Source organism: Sphaerodactylus townsendi, linkage group LG02 (assembly GCF_021028975.2).
Source record: "Sphaerodactylus townsendi isolate TG3544 linkage group LG02, MPM_Stown_v2.3, whole genome shotgun sequence".
In the NCBI taxonomy this organism is placed as follows: Eukaryota; Metazoa; Chordata; class Lepidosauria; order Squamata; family Sphaerodactylidae; genus Sphaerodactylus; species Sphaerodactylus townsendi.
In genome coordinates, this window is record NC_059426.1 from 176,022,854 (window position 1) to 176,044,312 (window position 21,459).

Genomic DNA, 21,459 nt, shown 5'->3' on the forward strand with positions numbered 1-21,459 from the left:
ATAAACAAACAAACAAACTCTGCGGAGGCCTCTTCTTTCCCTATATCCTGCCCTTCCCCAGGCACCACCCCCAAATCTCCAGCAATTTCCTAGCCCAGAGCTGGCAACCCTACCCTGACTTTATTAAGGACCAGTTGATGGCTATGGTGGCAGAGCCTGGATGGTGTGTGGGTTAGGATGCTGAACTAGGGTCCTTTCCGAACATAATGCACTTTCAATCCACTTTCAATGCACTTTGAAGCTGGATTTTACTGTGCGGAAGAGCAAAATTCAAACAATTGTGAAAGTGGATGTGCAGAAGGGGCCTAGGACCGGGGAGATTTGACTTCAGATCCTGTTTCTGATATGAAAACTTGCTGGGTGAACATGGGCAAATCATCCCCTTCCATCTAATCTACTCCAGAGGGTTGTGGGGAGGATGATGTGGAGGACAGACAAATGCCTTATGCTATATGTTGTTGTTGTTGTTGTTCTCCTCCTTCTCCTCCTCCTTCTCCTCCTCCTTCTCCTCCTCCTCCTTTTCCTCCTCCTTCTCCTCCTCCTCCTCCTCCTCCTCCTCCTCCTCCTTCTCCTCCTCCTCCTTCTCCTGCTCCTCCTGCTCCTCCTCCTTCTCCTCCTTCACCTTCTCCTCCTCCTCCTCCTCCTTCTCCTGCTTCTCCTCCTCCTCCTCCTTCTCCTCCTCCTCCTTCTCCTGCTTCTCCTCCTCCTCCTCCTTCTCCTCCTCCTCCTTCTCCTCCTCCTCCTGCTCCTCCTCCTTCTCCTCCTTCACCTTCTCCTCCTCCTCCTCCTCCTTCTCCTCCTCCTGCTTCTCCTCCTCCTCCTCCTTCTCCTGCTTCTCCTCCTTTTCCTCCTTCACCTTCTCCTCCTCCTCCTTCTCCTCCTCCTCCTCCTTCTCCTCCTCCTGCTTCTCCTCCTCCTCCTCCTTCTCCTGCTTCTCCTCCTTCACCTTCTCCTCCTCCTCCTCCTCCTCCTTCTTCTCCTCCTTCTTGAACTCGTTTTCCTGTTTTCCAATTCACATGCATGCTATACAGGCAGCAATTGGAGCCCATTGGGAAAAAAATCTGGGTTTTTCAAAAGGGTTGCTAGTTTAGCGATTTTCAAAAAACCTGGGTTGGGGAAAATGAAACGGGACAGGCTGGTTTGGTGGGGTGGGACCTGTGCGAAATCCCCCACCCCAACGGGTTATATAGCATCCTGCACCTGTTACATTTGCCCTGTGCAGAATTAGCCAGTGACCCTTTGATTCCTCTTGTCATTCCCCCAACATCTGTTCTCTGTTTCAGGATTTCATCAGGGAAGAGCCTGTGGATTCTCTAGCAACTTCAGTTCGCCCCAACGCTATCCTTGCTCTGGGATACTTGAGGTAGGCTGTGGATCCAGAGCTGAGCCCTCCGCAGTAGCGTATCTACCTAAGGACAAGGGGAACCCCTTGTCCCCGGGCGCCACTCTTCTGTTCATGTGGGGGGGCGCAAAATCAGCCCCCCCCCACGTGACCAGGAAGTCCTGCTGCCTCCAAGCGTCCTCAACCCTGCCCAGGACTCCCCCTCCCTTCTTTCCCCCCCTGCCGGCTGGGCTCCCAGCCGGCAGCTGGCAGTCTCTTCTGACCTCCCCTCCGGGCAGCCCAGAAGAGACTGCAGTCCCAGCCTCAGAGACCTTCTTTTATAAGCACTGAGGCTGGGGATGGGGCTTGGGGAGCAGGAAGTCCCACCCCTTCCTGTTCCCCAAGCCCACCCACCCCCCAGCCTCAGTGCTTATAAAAGAAGGTCTCCGAGGCCGGGACTGAAGTCTCTTCTGGCCTGCCCGAAGGGGAGGTCAGAAGAGACTGCAGGCTGCTGGCTGGGACCCCAGCCGGTAGGGGGAGTCTGGGGGGAAGGTGGGCACCCTAGACCTTGCCCATGTCCATGGTAACATGGGTGGGGTCGAGGGCAGTGGGGGGCAGAGCCTGGGGGTGGGGGGGCAGAGCCTGGGGGCATCCTAGAGACAATTTGTTTCCAGGCGCCATTTACCCCAGGTACGCCTCTGGCTCTCCTTGCCCCTGACTGAAACGGGAAACTCAGGTTTACATTTGGGGGGGGGGCTATTTCTCAGCAGTGAAGGAAAAGAGATTCCACCTAAACAAAAGGAAAAACTTCCTGACAGTAAGGGCACTACCTCGGAGTGTGGTGGAGTCTCCTTCTTTGGAGGTTTTTAAACAGAGGCTGGATGGCCACCTGTCAAGCGTGTTTTAATTATGTGTTCCTGCATTGCGGGGGCTGGACTTGGTGGCCCCTGGGGGTCTCTCCCAACTCTATGGTTCTTTATATTCCTGGCTGCTGAAATAGATACACTCTAGGGTAGATAGTGCAATTTAATAATAATAAAAATGCAGAACAAGGAAAACGAGTAACAAAAAATGGTCAGTAATTACTCTGCAGCACAAATAGCAGGACTGAAAATGCGTGAATCAAACGCAGTCCATTTTTCAAAGGGACACCTCACTGTAGTCTAGGTTCTTATTGCATATAAGAACGTTACCCCATATGTCCCCACTAGACCTCTGCGCTCAGCAGAGGCCAACTTACTGGAGATCCCTGGCCCCTCAATGATAGATGCGGCTGTAGCCTCCCACCGAGGGCCAGGGACCTTTACAGCTCCTTGGCTCCCCTGCTCTGGTGGAACGCTCTCCCTCCAGCTGTCCGGGCCCTGCGGGATCTTGGTGAGTTCCGCAGGGCCTGTAATACGGAGTTGTTCCGCCGGGCTTTTGGAGTGTCCAGCCGCTGAAAGTGCCCCCCCCTCCTCCCTTCCATCCTCATGGAAATTTGGGTTCATTATCATCTACAGAACCCACCCTTTCTTCTCTCCTCTAGGGAGGGTTTAAGAAGGATTTTAACGGGCATTGTTATCTATTAATTGCTGCGTTTTAATTTATATTATTGGGAGATTATTGTATTTGATTTTTATGTTTATTTGTATTTGAATTTTATGTTGTTCGCCGCCCAGAGCCCTTCGGGGATTGGACGGTATATGAGTTTGAAAAATTAAAAAAATAAAATTAAAATAAAATACCGGTATATTTGCATCCCTTCATCCATTTTTCTCCCACCAGCAAGCTGAAGCCGTGTTTGACCTTGGAGGAAAATCGGGATCTCCTGGATCAAAGCATCAAAAGCCTGTTCCCTCTTCCTCCCTTGGAGCAGCTGAAAGAGGAGATGGGAAAGGACTCGCTAGACATAGAAGTACGTGGGTTCTTTGGGTGTCAAGAGTCAGTGCGATGTAGTGGTTAAGAGTGGTAGACGCCGACCTGGAGGACTGGGTTTATTTCCTCACTCCTCCACATGAATGGCAGACTCTAATCTGGTGAACCGGGTTCGATTCCCCACTCCTCTGCAAAAAAGCCTGTAGGGTGATTCTGGGCCAGCCACAGTTCTCTCAGACCTCTCTCAGCCCCACTTGCCTTATGAGGTGTCTGTTGTGGGGAGAGAAAAACCGGCGTAGGAGGTTAAGAGCTCATGTATCTAATCTTAAGAGGAACCGGGTTTGATTCCCAGCTCTGCCGTCTGAGCTGTGGAGGTTTCTCTGGGGAATTCAGATTAGCCTGTACACTCCCACACATGCCAGCTGGGTGACCTTGGGCTAGTCACAGCTCTTCTGAGCTCTCTCAGCCCCACCCACCTCACAGGGTGTTTGTTGTGAGGGGGGAAGGGCAAGGAGATTGTAAGCCCCTTTGAGTCTCCTGCAGGAGAGAATGGGGGGATATAAATCCAAACTCTTCTTCTTCTTCTTCTTCTTCTTCTTCTTCTTCTTCTTCTTCTTCTTCTTCTTCTTCTTCTTCTTCTTCTTCTTCTTCTTCTTCTTCTTCTTCTTCTTCTTCTTCTTCTTCTTCTTCTTCTTCTTCATTATCTGTTCTGACCTGCTTGTGGACTTCCCAGAAGCATTTGTCCAGTGGGATCCCAAACTTTTGGCATCACAGTCCAACCAGCTAATTTTGATAGGGTCTCTTAACTCAGGTTTACATTTGGGGGGGGGGACATATTTCTGTAGATAAGTCATCTTTTGACCCCCGATCCCATGCCCTGTCTCAGGCTGACTAAGCCTATCTTTCTCTCCCGATCTCTGGAATGTCTCACTGTTATCTCAAAACAAGCATGGCAACAGGCAGAATTCCCTTCAGGGCAAGCACAGCGTTTTTCTGGCACAGAACAGAGGACAGAAATAATGTTTCAAGTCCTGGCCTGGTGCTCAGCTACCCCATAAGTTACCCAGACAGGATTGTGAGTCCAAGCAAGGAATGGGATTGAAAAACAGGGTGTCAAAGAGGGGGGGGAACTGAACTCTCCTCCGCTGGTCTGTTGAAGCCAGAGAGATTGTTGTCTCAGAGACAAACTAAAATAAAGTGGCCAACCCCTCAAATGTCTTCTGACTTCAAAATAAACAAACAGTTAAATGCAACCATGGGGTGCTAAAGATTTGATCCAAGCTAGGGAGGAAGGAGGATGTTTAGCTCTTTCCTAGGAGCCGTTTTCTGATCAGTAAGATGTAGAGCAAGAGTCCTCAACGTGGTCATAAGAACATAAGAACTAGCCTGCTGGATCAGACCAGAGTCCATCTAGTCCAGCACTCTGCTACTCACAGTGGCCCACCAGGTGCCTTTGGGAGCTCACAGGCAGGAGGTGAAAGCAATGGCCTTCTGCTGCTGCTGCTCCTGAGCACCTGGTCTGCTAAGGCATTTGTTAGGATTATTGAAGCAGTGGATGGTGCTGTGAACCCTCTAGAACTGTGGTGGCGAACCTTTGGCACTCCAGATGTTATGGACTACAGTTCCCATCAGCCCCTGCCAGCATGGCCAATTGGCCATGATGACAGGGGCTGATGGGAATTATAGTCCATAACATCTGGAGTGCCAAAGGTTCGCCACCACTGCTCTAGAAGCACTAGATAAATATAGTGTGTTTTTGTCACAAGTTTCAAAAGGTTTCAAGCTTAACGTAGAGCTGCCAGTCTCCAGGTGAGGCCTGGAGAGATCCCAGCATTCCAATGGGCAGAGATCAGTTTCTCTGGATAAAATGCCAACTTTGGAGGGTGGACTCTATGGTAGTGTACCCCACTGAGGTCCGTCCGCCCCCCCCAAAAAAAAACCCCTCCCCAGGCTTCACCACCAGAATTTCCAGGAATTGCATCCCAGTGGTGGCAACCCTAATTAAAAAAAACCTCTTTGAGCTTGCAACCCAGACTAAATGACCCTTTTTCCAACTGCCTCTGACCTTGGTGTAGACTGAAAATACAGGAGCAGTCACTAGGGATGCCAGCCTTCAGGTGAGCTCTGGAGATCTCTTGGAATTGCAGCTGCTCTCCAGACTAGAGAGATGAATTCCCCTGCAGAAAATGGCTGCTTTGGAGGGTGGAGTCTATGACGTCACCCCCAACCCCCTCTTTTTGTTGGATTTGACAACCTTGAATGCAGCAGCAAGGAATTCTGGGAGAGCTCAGCGAACATTCTAAAAATGACAGTTGAAACAGTTGCTCTCTGGCTGAGGAAAGAAGTTGTTAAGTGTTCTGTTAACCAAAGCCATGTAAAAAGCCTCTAACTGAAAGTTAAAATATTGTAAATGATACTTGTTATCAGAGGTGGGATCCAGCAGGTTCTCACAGGTTCCCGAGAGTAGGTTACTAATTATTTGTGTGTGCCGAGAGGGGGTTACTAATTGGTGATTTTGCCACGTGATTTTTGCCTTAGTTACGCCCCTCCTCTCAGCAGTAGCGCACAGAACTGGAAGCAGTCTAGCAGGAGGTGCACCGGCGTGCGTGGCAGCCTGCGCCTGCGTGCATTCATTTCCCGCCCAAGGACCAGCGCAGCAGCTGCATCCTTACCACAGTCCCGCCCAGGAATGCCCCGCCCCTGGAATGCCACACCCCCATCGTGCCCATCGTGCCCTGCCCAGCCCCATTGGCGCTACGCCACAGTTTGAATCCCACCACCATGGGAACCTGTTACTAAAAATTTTGGATCCCACCACAGCTTGTTATGGTAACCAAATTGTAACCAAACGACGAACAGCGAATGTATCTATACATAAGTAATACTTTGTTATACGTATATGGTCTCTTTCTCTCTCAGTTTAAGTAAAGTTCTTTGGTTTATGATTTCAGAGGTAAGAAGGCTGGTCTTTAGCAAGATAACTGTTCTTATAAAGTGGCGCGCAGTGCTACATTCTGCTTGTTACTCTGCAGACAGGATTATGTACAAATATACCTGTTGACCTTCACGTTTCACCTACTCAACTTTCTGGATGGTGGTTTTCAGGGATTGTATAATTCCTCCATGGAGGCCCTGGGGAAACTCATGAAGAACGTCCTGGAGGAACAGCCGACATCTGAGCTGGTGGGTGAAATCTTCCAGGTGAGTGTTGGGGCAGCTGGAAGGAAAACCATTTTATTTTATTTTCAAGCAGATCGGGAGGGTGAGAAATTGCTAAGCGGATCAGACCACGTTCTTTGGCAGTCTGAGCGGGATCCCTCAGCTCAGGTAGTGGGTTGTGGTAAGGGGTGGTGATTCAGTGACCGAATCCCCTTACAAACCCGAAAAAAACCAAATCGGCTTTTTTCGGATTTTTAGTTTACTAATTAAAAAATCAAGGCTACTCAGCAGAGCCAAACAACCTTGGTGCTGAAAAAATTGAACATGATTCGGCTTTTTTGACTGGAAAGGTCAAGAGCCAGCATTCATTTGGAGCTCTCCACGCCACTGTTTCCCAGGTCCACGTGGTCTTGGGAAACAGCAGTGGGAGGGGGGACCACAATCATTTTTATTTGGTAATATTCTGGTTTGACTTTTAGAAACCCGATAATTTTTGCTAAATGCTGGATAAAGCTGATGGTTACCAGCTTTATTCAGCTTTAGCCAAAAAAATTAAAACCTGAACCTGAAATTTAGTGAATAAAAAAGATTGCGCTTATAACCTCTATCTGTGGGTTTTGTGGGGCAGAACTTGGAATGAGTTTGCAACAACAAATTTTAAAAACAAAATGGTTTACTTTCTTAACATATAATATATAACATCAACATTTAACATCACACTTCAAAGTCCTGTTCAGGTTGTATTTTCAAGTCCTTATATTTACAGTCTACTGATACTGCCAAGTCCAATTCTTCTTTGCAAGTGGGTTGGCTCCTGAAGACTCCAAGGGCTTGATGAACAGGATTCAACATGATGAAGGTTTCCAGGAGAACTCTCACCCACTACAACCACAAAAAGAAACCCTGAAACAACATAGCAAAAATAAACAACTACCTTCCCACTAGTTCCCAACAACATTGCAGTTACCTTAACAAGGTGTTAAGGCTTATACAAACCAAGGTCCGAGTCTGGTAGCCTTGTCTCCTCCAAACTACATGAGCTCTGCAGCCTTCTGCTGCTTTGAGTCTCCACCCCTTTCTGGGTCAACCCATTCTGAGCATGGGGGTTACACGCTCATTTCTTGTCATGGTTTGCCACAAGGAGTCAGAGGACTGGATGGTCATTCACCCTTAACCAACTCTATGGTTTTTATCAGGGACAGTATCTATATTCTATTCTATTATAAAGGGTTCGGGGATTTGGAGGCAACCCAACAGACAGTGACACTGATTCTGACCTGCCCAAATCTTCTGCCCTCCCTTCCCCCACTCACCATGCCAGAGCTAGCATGGTGTAGTGGTTAAGGGCAGGTGGACTCTAATCTAGAGAATGGGGTTTCATTCCCCACTTCTCCACCTGAGTGGCAGAGGTTTATCTGGTGAACCAGATGTGCTTCCACACTCCTACATTCCTGCCGGGCGACCTTGGGCTAGTCACAGTTCTCTCAGAGCTCTCTCAGCCCCACCTACCTCACAAGGTGTCTGTTGTGGGAAGTGAAAGGAGCTTGTAAGCCACCTTGGTCCTCCATTCAGGAGAGAAAGGTGGGGTATAAAGCCAAACTCTTCTCCTTTTCACTTGCAAGCATCCCAACTCTTGTGCCCCTGGCTACCTGGTTTGCCGTCACCACCAGGGGACAGCAGTGACACGTCCAACAGCCTAGTGCAGTGGTGGTGAACCTTTGGCACTCCAGATGTTATGGACTACAATTCCCATCAGCCCCTGCCAGCACGGCCAATTGACCATGCTGGCAGGGGCTGGTGGGAATTGTAGTCCATAACATCTGGAGTGCCAAAGGGTTCGCCCCCACGGGCCTAGTGTCCTTGGGAAAAGGACATGCAGGTGGCTGTGAGCACGGAAAGGGGGGGAAAGGCAGAGAAAGGTTCACAGGCAGATGTTGGATATGTGGGTTAGGGAGGAAACGGAGCTGTGAGTCAGGAGTCCTTGTGGGGGGCAGAGAGGACAGAGAAGGCACTGGGAGGGGTGCAGTCCCAAGCACTCTTTGACCAATGCTCTGATCCAGTTTTGGTGTTCTCATGTGTGTTCACGTCCTTGTGCCATCCCCAGCTCATAGATCCCTGGTTTACTGAAACCGAATGCAGCAGAGAGAGAGCTTTGCATGCCAGCTTACAGCTGCTCGATGCTTTTCAAGAAAGCAGTGGGGTCGGCATCCCGGTGAGTGTGCCCCCTTTCTGCTTTTTATTGTGTTCCCCGCCCTCCCCCCCCCCTACTGCCCACCCCTGCATCTTTCAGACTGAGAAGTGCTAAAAGTCCTCTGGAATATGTGAAGATAATGTCAGAGGGAAGCAATGTTTGCAGCAAAACAGCAAGATGCAAGTCCAGCAACACCTTAGAAACTGACAAGATTATCAGCACATGAGGTTTTGAGAGTCAAAGCACCCTTCGCCTGATATCTGATAAGAGGAGCTTTGATTCTCAAAAGCTCAAGATTGAAAAATCATGTTAGTTTCTAGGGAGCCAGTGTGGTTTAGTGGTTAAGAGCAGGTGCACTCTAATCTGGAGAACCGGGTTTGATTCCCCCCTCTGCTGCTTGAGCTGTGGAGGCTTATCTGGGGAACTAGATTAGCCTGTGTACTCCAACACATGCCACCTGGGTGACTTTGGGCTAGTCACAGTTCTTCGGAGCTCTCTCAGCCACTCACCTCACGGGGTGATTGCGGGGGGGGGGGGGAGGGCAAGGAGATTGTAAACCCATTTGAGTCTCCTGCAGAGAGAAAGGGAGGATATAAATCCAAACTACTACTACTACTCCACCAACACCATCTCCTCCTGCTCTTCTTCTTCTTCTTACTTCTTCTTCTTCTTCTCCTTCTTCTAGGGTACTATTGGACTTGAATCTATCCAGAGCAAATAAAAAATTCTTACAAGGCTTCACTGAGCAATGCTTTGAAATTTGTATTGTTGAAGGTTTTCACAGCTGGCATCCACTAACTGTTGTGGGTTTTCCAGGTTGTGTAGCCACAGTATGGTAGCGTTTGCTCCTAATGTTTCCCCCACAACTATGGCTGGTATCTTCAGAGGCATAAGTCAAATAATCAGTGCAGACTGATTAATATGACAAAACAAGCAAGCTCTAAGCCAAAATTAGGAAATGAAGCAAATCATACAATGTCATAGGAAGCAAAAAACCTGCATGAAGAGTACCAATCCCGCAAACATGACTAAAGAGCAATATAACAAATGAGAATCTACCCAGAGGCCAATTACTCACAAGGTGTTTCCTGCGTGGTGGAGGTGAATGTCCATTGCAGCAAGATTTCTTGTATGGACTTATTTCCTCTAGCCCCACTTTCACTTTCCACTCTCTCTGTGGCATGCAAGTATATGTATAGTGGAGGCTTATCTAGTGAACCAGATGTGTTTCCACACTCCTACACTCCAGCTGGGTGACCTTGGGCTAGTCACAGTTCTTTGGAACTCTCTCAGCCCCATTTGCACCACCAGGTGTCTGTTGTGGGGAGAGGAAGGGAAAGGAGAGGAAGGGAAAGGACCTCCTCTTCTTTTTCTTCCTCTTCTCCTCTTCTTCTACTTTACTGGTTGCATAGAATTAGGAATGCATCTTATTCCCCCAGATAAGCATCCCCGTAACAGAAGAAGGGTTTGGATCATGGAACCACAGAGACTTTTTGAGTGTTTATTTAAATTAACAGCAAAAGCTAAAAGTTACATAATTTGACAAAAATGTCGGACAGTGCAAAAATGCCAAAGCAGTTACATCTCGAGAATCCAACTATTTTTGAAATAAAGATTTCTGTTTTGTTGTTGTTTAGAGCGGGGAAGATTTTCATCAGTTTGGGTCTCTGGTTGCCCTTCTTGCCCCATTCACCTGTGATTCTTCCGCCCAGTGTCGGCAGTGGGCAGGGAAATGCATCAACTGCCTCGTGCACATACAAGGTGAGGGCAGAAATAAAGATGGCGGCTGCTTGCCGGAAGCGTGCTTATAGAACTCCATGTTTTTCGTTAATTTATTTGTTTATGTGGATTTATTCCCCACCTTTTACGACAGTCTCAGGGTGGGTTACAATAAAAGCCACAATAAGATCCCATGCAATAAAACCAATCGTAAAACCATGAAACGTTCCAGATTCTAAAACTTCCACCCCAACCTCCTGCAAAAGTGGGAGGAATGACCTCATCTTGAGCCCCCCCCCCATCCAAGTTGGAAAATCACCCCAATGCCCGGGTGAAGAGGCCAGTCATTGGCAAGTGCTGAAACTCCAAGAGAGTAGCCACCCGGTGGGCCTCTGGGAGGGCATTCCAAAGCACAGGGGCCACTGCTGAGAAGGCTCTCTAGGCTGCCCCCATCCCCATACCTTCTAAGAGGGGTGGGGCAGCCAGGCGGGCCTCCCCCTCCAACCTCACTGCGCAGGCAGGAATATATGGGCAGATCTGCTCTCTCAAGTACCCAGGACCCAAATCACTAAGGGCTTCAGAACCACCCTCAAAGGCAGTTCCATGTATAGCATGATACATTAATCCAATCTGGTGGTTACTAGAACATGGATGACGGTGGCCGGTCATCCCAGTTCAGGAGAAAGCAGAGCTAGTGCACCAGCCAGAGGTGTTGAGAGGCCCTCCTGGGCATCGCTGCCACCTGGGTTCCCAGAGAGATCACCCCACCTAGGATGACCCCAAAAGTTCACGAAGCCTCGTACAGAAGGACATTTAGGCCTTTTCGGGATTCTCATTTTCCTTGGTTGTTAGTTCCTGTTTCTTTGGGCAGTGTATTCCATTCTGCATATGTTATGCTCCCTCTAGTGGTCAATGAGATTTTACAGTGCTTTGCGTCCAGCATTAAAACCTGCATTTGAAATCTGCAGAGAGATATGCTGGACATAAACTAGCATAATATCAAATTGACGACCAGAAACAGCAAAATTGACGACCAGACAGAATGGAAACTCTCCCCACATAAGAAACAGGAACTTACAAAGAAAATGAGATTGCAGAAAAGTCTGTCTATGGCTAACTAACCCTGATTTATTCTATCTTGTTTGAGGGCTGTTTTAGAAACAGTGGGACTGCCAGATGGGACCAGTTATATCATGGCTATGTTTGGTTCAGATAGGCTAGAGCATAGGTGTCAAAATCACGGCCCTCCCGATGTTATGGACTACAGTTCCCATCATCCCCTGCCAGCATGATGCTGGCAGGGGGTGATGGGAAGTGTAGTCCATAACATCGGGAGGGCTGCGAGTTTGACACCTGTGGGCTAGAGGGTAGGGGTGGTCAGGTGTTGTTTTCTGTGATCTTTAAGCTGCCTCAAGTCCTGGTTCAGGAGATAGATGGTATAAAATATCTATTTATCTGACCTTTCTCTTGAATCTGGACTTGTGCTGAACAGAGATTCAGGGCTAGAAAGCACATTCTCCGCTCTGGAAAGAGGCAGTATAAAAGCCTCTATTTATCCGACCTCTCTCTTGAATCAGGACTTGTCTGAACAGAGATTCAGGTCTAGAAAGCATATTCTCCATTCTCTTCCTCTTTAATCCCAATTCCAGCTCGCTCAGGAATCACTCTGGAGGAAAAACAAGAAATGCTGTTTGCCTGCCTTGATTTACAATCTCAGTTTCCTGAGGATCTGTTCACAGCATCCTCCAAGATGGCCAAGGTAATGGGTCTCCACTTGGGGATAGCTCGAGGAACTGCTCTGGGCCTTCCTTGTTCTGTTATAAACGTGCTGAAAGTGAGTTGCTGTGCTGATCAACCTGTTTCTCTTGATAAACTACATCAAGGAGAACAATATTGTCCTTTTAAAAAATGCTATGGGAAGCAAATCCAGTAGATATAAGTTGAAGATAGAATCAGTGGCATAGCAAGGGGACGCATATTGCAGCTTCTCTAGTCATGTTGCCGTAGCTTCGCAGACAGTCCCCTCAAAACAAAACAAAAAAGGGGGTCCTTTGTTCCTGACTTGTTTACAGGTGGTCAGTGCCCATTTCCCCCCGGATCAGGCTCTGGACTTCATCGAAGACATCCTGGAGGAGCTGGTATCTGGAAATAGAATGTGCGCCACTGCGGCTGGGTCTTGGCTGCTCACGATCCTGCAAGACTGTGGTGGTGCTATGGAAGCGCAGGTGGGATGTCTGGATTTTTGAACAAAGTGTTCAGAATGCATGGAGAGCTGCAGACCCTTGAGGAAATGGACATCGGTTTTAAATACTGGTGGCAGTAGTAGCAGTAATAATATATCGAAAATTTATTATTTTCACTGTAGTTGTAATAATTGTACTATTTTCATTGTAACAGCAAAATTTTATTTTTTAATTGTAAATGAAACCTGCTACTACTATTTTTATTGCACTTGTAATAACTGCATTATTTTAACCATAACTGTACTAATAACAGCAACAGCATATTGAAGTCTTATTTTAATTGTAATTGTAAGCCACTACTGCTAGTAGTTGTAGTAGTAGTAATATAATGAAAAATATTCTTTTAACTGCAATTGTAATAATTGTATTGTTTTAATTGTGATTGTACTATTACTACTACTGGTAGTAATAGTCATATATTGTAAAGTTATTATTTTTATTTTTATTGTAACAGTAGTAATATACTGAACATTTATTTTTAATTACATAAGAACATAAGAACATAAGAAGAAGCCAGCTGGATCAGACCAGAGTCCATCAGCTCTCTGCTACTCGCAGTGGCCCACCAGGTGCCTTTGGGAGCTCACATGCAGGATGTGAAAGCAATGGCCTTCTGCTGCTGCTGCTGCTCCTGAGCACCTGGTCTGCTAAGGCATTTGCAATCTCAGATCAAAGAGGATTAAGATTGGTAGCCATAAATCGACTTCTCCTCCATAAATCTGTCCAAGCCCTTTTTAAAGCTATCCAGGTTAGTGGCCATAACCACCTCCTGTGGCAGCATATTCCAAACACCAATCACACGTTGTGTGATTGTAATTGTAATTGTAAGCTGCTGGTGTTGATGCTACTTCTACTATTACTTCTGCTTCTACTGCTAGTAGTAGTAGAGTAGTTCAGGAGACAGCCAGTTTAAGAACAGCTTTATAGACTTTGAGAAAACCTTTTCCACGGGTTCGAGTGATTAAGGACAAATAGACCTAACCTGCTCTGCCCTTTATGTCATTGGGGGGGCTAAAGAACTAAAGAAATATATAGAGAACACTTTAAAAGTGAAAATGACGCCAAGGAAACATAATAACAAGAGCCAACTCCCCAATTACGGTACTCAGCATAATCAAGTCAGTACACCAGATAAAACCACAATGAATGAAGTGTTGGCTAAACTGGACTTAATAACAGAAATGATTATGGAGACAAATGATAAAGTCAAACGAATAGAAGAGGATTTAATTGGCATAAAGCAAGAAGTAAAAAAGATTGGAACGTTGGAACATAACATCAAACAGATGATGGAAGACGTAAAACAGATGGATAAAAGACTGAAAGTGGTAGAAGAAAAAATGGCTGGATTTGAGATGGAAAAAGAACAAGTCTCGGGCGAAAATTTATGGTTAGAGATGAAATTAAAAGAGAGATATTTAAGATTTAGAAAAATCCCAGAACAGGAAAATGAGGAGACAAGGAGTAAAATAATAGAAATTATTGCAGAATTTATGGGAGAAAATATAGAGGATATAGAACAAGAAATTGATGAGGTTTTTAGAGCCAACTCAAAAATTGCCAAAGAAAAGAATCTCCCAAGAGATATAGTGGTGGGCTTTACAAGAAAGGTGTTTCGAAATGAAATATTGCACAAACATCGTAATGACAATTTGAAAGTGGGAGGCAAGGAGATCTTAATTTTGAAAGAAGTACCAGCTAAGATATTGAAGATGAGGAAAGACTATTCAGAACTCTCTTCCTCATTACAAAGGAAAAATATCTATTACAAATGGGAGATCCCAGAGGGTCTCTCATTTCAGTTTAAAGGGACTAGAAAGGTAATTTTAAACAAGGAAGAAGCGACAGCCTTTTTGAAGAAATTTAAAAGGGAACTGAAATAAGAGATATTGTAAATAAATTGTGGTGCTTGTTTATTTTATTTTATTTTACTTTCTCTTCACCCTTTCTTGATTGACTTAATAAACTATGAATTGCCTTACGTGGAATGTTAATGGACTCAATAGTCCTATGAAAAGAAAAAAAGTCTTTAATTATTTATTAAGACAGGAAGCTCATATTATTTGTGTGCAAGAAACGCATATGATTATTAAGGACAGTGGGTTATTGAAAAACCCAAAATTGGGGAATGAGTTTATTGCTGCTAGATCTAAAGGTAAAAAGGCAGGAATAGTGATATATGTGAAGAACAAATATGAAGCACAAATGATTAGTAAAGACCCAGAAGGAAGATATTTATTTGTGGAAATGGTGTTTAATGGTGTTAAAATGTTATTGGTGGGTCTATATGCTCCAAATGGAGATAAAAGTAATTTTTTTGGTATGATATTTGACAGAATATTGAATATAATTCATGAATATGAAGGTTTATTGGTACTAGGAGACATGAATGGGGTGATAAACCCGGAGATAGATAAAAAATATCAGGGAAAAACTCCGGCCAACAAGGACCAAGGTAAATTACCAAAAAAATTTTTGATGGTTTACAAAGCTTAAATCTCACGGACATATGGAGACACAAAAATTTGAAGGAAAAAGAATATACATTTTATTCTGATAGACATAAAACGTGGTCAAGACTAGACGTAATTTTAACGTCACCAAAATTTACAAATTGGGCCAGAAAGACAGAGATTCAGACTATATTTATATCTGATCACAAACCGGTTAGCATGAAATTGGAACAACCATACAGGATAGCAGAATTTAGGTGGGCCCTGGATAACTATCTCCTACTTGACGATAAAATTGTGACAGATTGTAAAGATAAAACAAAAGAATTTTTCGAGATAAATGCAAAAAATAATGATAACTGGAATATAATATGGGATACATACAAAGCCTACATAAGAGGAATATTAATAGGACACAAAAGTAGAAAGAAAAAAAATAAATATAAAGTATTAGAAAATCTAGAATTGCAAATTAAACAACAGGAGCAAAAACTGCAAGAAACCAGAAATGACAACGAAACTGGGAAAACAATAAATTTTCTAAAGCATCAACATGATTTGTTAATGTCAGAGGAGATAAGCAAAAACAGTTGGCGTAGGAAACAACAAATCTTTGAGAAAGCAAATAAACCAAACAAATGGTTGGCATGGTGTTTAAGAGAAAAGAAATCACAAAAATGGATCCATAAAATAAGAATTAAGGATCAAATAATAACCAATAATAAGACAATAAAAGATGAATTCTTCAATTATTATACTTCATTATATAAAGAAGAACAAGAAGGAGGAAATAGCAGCAATATTGAAGACTTGATAACATCATACCATGTCAAAGAGATCGATGAAAAAGATGCTGAGACACTAAATAAAGTGATCAGTAAGGAAGAAATTAGAGAAGCTGTGAAAAAATTAAAACTTAACAAAACTCCTGGACCAGATGGTCTTACTAATTTATTTTATAAAAAGTTTATAGAAGACATAATAGATGCACTTTACTTTTTGTTTAACAATATCGATAAGCGAGGAATACCTGAAACATGGCGAGGAATACCTGAAACATGGGAGAATGCAAATATTAGTTTAATTCCAAAAGAGGGAAAAGATAAATTAGAGATCTCAAATTATAGACCCATATCGCTTTTAAATTCGGACTATAAAATTTTTACTACAATAATAGCAACTAGAATGAAGTCAGTATTAACTAAAATTATATCCCCAGAACAAACAGGTTTTCTACCAAAACGGAATATGAAAGAGAATATAAGAATCATTGTAAATATTATAGATTATTTTGAAATGCACCCAGATAAACAATTAGCACTCTTTTTTTTAGATATGCAAAAAGCGTTTGATTCATTGAGTTGGGAATTAATTAAGGAGGTTTTGAGAAAAAGGAAATTTGGAATTAAATTCACAACATGGATTGGAAAAATATATACAAAACAAAATGCAAGGATAATTATTAACGGAGAAAGAACAAAACAATGTACAATACAACGGGGGACAAGACAGGGTTGTCCTCTGTCGCCGCTGCTGTTTATTTTAGTTTTGGATTTATTAATAGATAAAATTAAAAAAGATTGTAAGATACAAGGGGTGCAGATAAAAACAGAATGTTACAAAGTCAGAGCATTTGCGGACGACTTGGTATTAATTTTAGAAAACCCAACAGTTTCTTTAACACAAATAAAAAGTGTTTTGGAAGAATTTAATTTAATTTCTGGATTAAGGGTTAATAAAGAAAAAACTCAAATATTAGTTAAAAATATGGATGAAAAATCAAAACAATTAATACAGAACAATTGGGGAGGCTCTGTTAATACAAAAATAAGATATTTAGGGATTTATTTGACTTCATCTAACCTTAAATTGTTTGAAAATAATTACGAACATTTGTGGAAAAAAATTAAAAGAGATTTAGAGATCTGGAACAAACTTCAATTATCTTTATTAGGAAAAATATCAGCGTTAAAAATGAATTTATTACCAATAATTTTATTTTTATTCCAGAATCTACCAATAATTAAATCAGATAAACCCTTCAAAATTTGGCAAACAGATATTTTAAAGTTCCTCTGGGGAGGGAAAAAACCCAGAATCCGTTATAAAATTCTGACTGATATAAAAGATAGGGGAGGTTTAGCAGCTCCAAACCTAAAACTATACCATGAAGCATGTTGCTTAACATGGTTAAGAGACTGGGTGTTGCTTTCCAACAATAATCTGCTGACCTTAGAAGGAGCGGATTTGAGATTTGGGATTCACGCATATCTCTGGTACAATAAAGGCAAAATTAATAAACAATTTTTCCATAACCCGATTAGATTTTCTTTATACAGAACATGGAAAAAATATTGGAAAATTTTTTGTAATCACACACCACTATGGCTATCTCCCCATGAAGCCTTATTTAAAAGAGATAATATAAATAAGGGATGGATAACTTATAAAGATCTAATTAAAACAATACAAGAAAAGAACAAAATAAGCTATAGGATGAAAGAGTTAGAAGAACTAAAATCAGAGGGCTGGAACATAAGTTGGTGGTTACATCAACAATTAAATAGTACTTTTCAGAAAGAAGAAAAGCCCTTTAACAAAATAGGAATCTATGATGAATTAGAGGAAATAATGCAAAAAAAAGAAGATCATTTAATAAAAAGATTCTATGAATTATGTTTAAAATTGGAGACGGAAGATGAAGCCATTAAAGATTATATGATTAAATGGGCACAAGACTTCGGACACACAATATTGTTATCAGATTGGGAAAAACTATGGCACTCAGGGTTGAAATTCACGACCAGTAATTATATCAAGGAGAATTACTATAAAATGTGGTTCCGGTGGTATCTGACACCTGTCACCATAGCCAAATATACACACAAATCTAATCTTTGTTGAAAGTGTGGAGGAGAAGTGGGAACCCTCTACCATCAATTATGGACTTGTGGAAAAATAAAAAAGTTTTGGTTATCAATACATCAAGAGATACAAAAAATTGTAAACATAACACTCAAATGTACACCAGAATTGTATCTATTAGGCATTTGTAATAATGTTCAGAAGAAAAACGATATAAAATTATTACAGTACCTAGCAACAGCAGCAAGGATAGTTTTGGCTCAAAATTGGAGAACAGACAAAATACCTACAATCTCAGATTGGCAAATAAAAGTGTTAGAGCTAATTAAAATGGCAAAACTAACAGGTTTTGAAACTTTGGAAACAAAAGAAAAATTTTTGGAACAATGGAAACATTGGTTTACATATTTGGACAGAAGGAATAATCAGAAGTATGTGATATTAGAAGTATTATAGGTTAAATCTAGAAGATAATACAGGAAAATAAGAATTTGAAATGTTGACGAACAGGAAAACGCACATGTGGAAGCCTAACTATATGTTTACTTGTTTGTTTGTTTGTTTTTTGTTACGGTTGTAGTTGTAGTTGTTGTCATATGTTATATGTTACTACATGTTGTTTGTATATGTATTTTGTTTTGTTTTGTGTATACACCTTTTTGTCAATAAAGCAATTTAAAAATTAAAAAAAAAAGGAGACAGCCAGTTCAGGAGAGTCAGTAAATGGGACTCCTAGGGCTGTTTTTCTAAGCCATGTCCATGTACAGATCTAGCCGCCTACCCAGTGTTTATCCCAGCCTTCCAAATTATGCCTGGATCTTTAATTCTTTTGGCACAAACATTAAGTACATATTCGTGCACAATAGGGACCTCTCTGTGAAGTGGGATAAATGTTTCCAAACTTCTATTTTTATGTCCAAAGGACAAATCTGCCAATTTTATTTCTTTAATCTGTTTATGATCTGTGATTATCCATTGACTCTCTTCTGGGGGATGGAATATGTACTTTTAGGGTTAATCCATCCCTTAAACATAATGTAGTTTACAATATGGCAAAATGTGGGTTGGGAAGCGAGACTGCATGCTACAATTTCACCTCTGCTTTATTTGCAAATGCAAATACAACTGGGGTATTCTTTTTGGAAGAGAGTGGAATGGGAAAAGAGGAATGGCTCTTTGGCAAATCTTTAACCATGCTGTTTTCAGGTTCCTTCTATTTCAATTAGGGACAAAAATGACCCTGGCTCCATTTTAAAAAAAGAAAAACAAAGGCAGGAACATTGATGGTAACTCTAGGGAAACTCCAGAAATGACAAAGAGTAAATCCAGGAATTGCCAGAAGCTCTATGGTAAAACCTTAAAGTGGCCAGTGATTCTTCTAGGTTTTCTCTGAGAGTAATGTAGCAATATTGCTGATGTTACCCCACCCCCATGTCTCTGCCCCAAACCCTCCCACCAGTTGAAGAAGATGGAGGACAAACCTTTGTCCATTTTGTCCCCATTTCTCCTGTCAATTTGACCCCAGTTTCAGACAAAAGTTTTGACTGCATTTTAAAATAAGAAATGTGCATCATCACAGAAAATGGCTGGTCCTCCCTGGTCCTTTCATTCTTAGGTGGGTATTTGTTTGCAGATCTTACAGTTCTTGGGTTGCCACTGACCTCTTTATGGCTGTACTCCTCTCAGGTTTCAAAGATCCTCGATGTGTTCTACAGTCGCCTGCCTACCATCAAGGAAGAGTCCTTGCGGCAGGTCCTGGTAGATGCCATTTCTGTCATGGCGCACTATCACTTGGACGCCGTGTTCAACAGCCTCATGGGACGGCGCCTCCCCATGGACAGGTGGGAGATTGCTGAGGATCCATCCTCAATGTTGCTGATGCAAATTTTTTCAGTGGAGTCCTGGGATTTAAGCAAGCGAAGCCCAAGGAAAACCAAGGCTGCTTCGGAGGGTGGATTCTGTGGCTGAGGTCCCTCCCCTCCCCAAACCTTGCCCTCTCAAGGCTTCACCCCCAAATCATTAGGAATTTTTCATCTTGGAGCTGGCAACCGTAGAGGGAGGTCTGGGTTAGAGTCGTGTTTGGATTTATACCCTGGGAGGTACCTATTGAAAGGGCATTATTCTGCATGTGCGGAAGGGGCCTCAGTCTGGTGCTTTGCCCTTCTGCCCACTTCTAGTGGAGTGGAAGAAATGTGGGAGGGCAAGAGAAGATGGAACCATAAGGACTGTTGTGCCCCATCAGTAGACTGGCCTGCTTCCCATCTTGTTGCTGAGCATCAGGAATTTTAAGGAGAATCCAAGACTAGAGAGACTAGAATTATGGGTTGGTTTGCCATTGCCCTCACCAGTTATCTGTACTGCTGAAGAAGAAGAAGGAGGAGGAGGAGCAGGAGCAGGAGCAGGAGTTTGGATTTATATCCCCCCTTTCTCTCCTGCAGGAGACTCAAAGGGGCTGACAATCTCCTTGCCCTTCCCCCTCACAACAAACACCCTGTGAGGTAGGTGGGGCTGAGAGAGCTCCGAGAAGCTGTGACTAGCCCAAGGTCACCCAGCTGACTGGTGTGGGAGTGTACAGGCTAATCTGAATTCCCCAGAGAAGCCTCCACAGCTCAGGCGGCAGAGCTGGGAATCAAACCCGGCTCCTCCAGATTAGATACACGAGCTCTTAACCTCCTATGCCACTGCTGCTGAGGGCTCATTGTACCAACCTCAAAAGGATGGAAGGCTACGTCAACCTTGAACTGCCTCCCTGAAACCGATGTTCGTTGGGAAAAAGAAGAGTTTAGAGTTTAGGTTTATACCCTGCTTTTCTCTCCTGTTCTTCTATTAGGAGAGAAAAGCAGCATACAAACTCCTTTCCCTTCCCCTCCCCACTCCAGACACCTTGGGTGGTAGGCAGGACTGAGAGAGTTCAGAGAGAACTGTGACTAGCCCAAGGTCACCCAACAGGAACATAGGAGAGCGGAAACAAATCTAGTTCACCAGATAAGCCTCTGCCACTCCTGTGGAGGAGTGAGGAATCAAATCCGGTTCTCCAGATTAGAGTCCCCTGCTCTTAACCACTGGAATCCAACTCAAGTCGTGAACACAGCCTGGACTGCACTACTGCCACTTCCCACTCGGTGCCGTGGGCCCCTCCGTGCAGCCTGGACCTTCTGTGCTTTTCCTTTGCAGTGAGACGGGGGAACTCTGGAGGTCCTTAGGCAAGGAACTGTTCCTGGCCCTACTGATCCTGCAGCGGTTGGCCACCACCGTCACACAGCCACAAAGTTTGGAGACAGCATCGGCCATCGGCAGTGATGACACCCCAGTTTTCGCCGATGAAGAACCTCTCAAAGTAAGTTAGCATTGTCGAAATGTCTTATTAATGGTGAAGAGTTGTAGGAGAAGCAGAAGAAGAAGAGGAGGAGGAGGAGGAGGAGGAGGAGTTTGGATTTATACCTCACCTTTTTGGCCTAAAAGGAGTCACAAAGCAGCTTTTTTGAAAATGTGGAATGATACCGCAGATCCCGTTTTAGATGCTCAGATGGAGAGAAGCCAATCTATTTGGACGGCCTCCAAGACTTGTGCCCAGTTGGAATTTTGTTATGGACAATTGAGTTGTTTTGTGTTCATGGTCCAAGAAGAGAGGGAAGCTAATATAATTGGACTACT

The 21,459-nt window shown here is 43.6% G+C and overlaps 1 protein-coding gene across 1 annotated transcript in view; it reads left to right on the top strand.

Moving 5' to 3' along the window:
* Positions 1-21,459, top strand: part of LOC125426418 (maestro heat-like repeat-containing protein family member 2B) — a 75,862-nt gene that overhangs the window by 36,573 nt on the left and 17,830 nt on the right. The window contains exons 22-30 of the mRNA XM_048484676.1: positions 1,284-1,363; positions 3,086-3,215; positions 6,281-6,376; positions 8,439-8,546; positions 10,163-10,286; positions 11,894-12,003; positions 12,317-12,469; positions 19,492-19,646; positions 20,980-21,142. Coding sequence (XP_048340633.1) covers positions 1,284-1,363; positions 3,086-3,215; positions 6,281-6,376; positions 8,439-8,546; positions 10,163-10,286; positions 11,894-12,003; positions 12,317-12,469; positions 19,492-19,646; positions 20,980-21,142 — 1,119 coding nt within the window. The remainder of the gene's footprint in view (positions 1-1,283; positions 1,364-3,085; positions 3,216-6,280; positions 6,377-8,438; positions 8,547-10,162; positions 10,287-11,893; positions 12,004-12,316; positions 12,470-19,491; positions 19,647-20,979; positions 21,143-21,459) is intronic.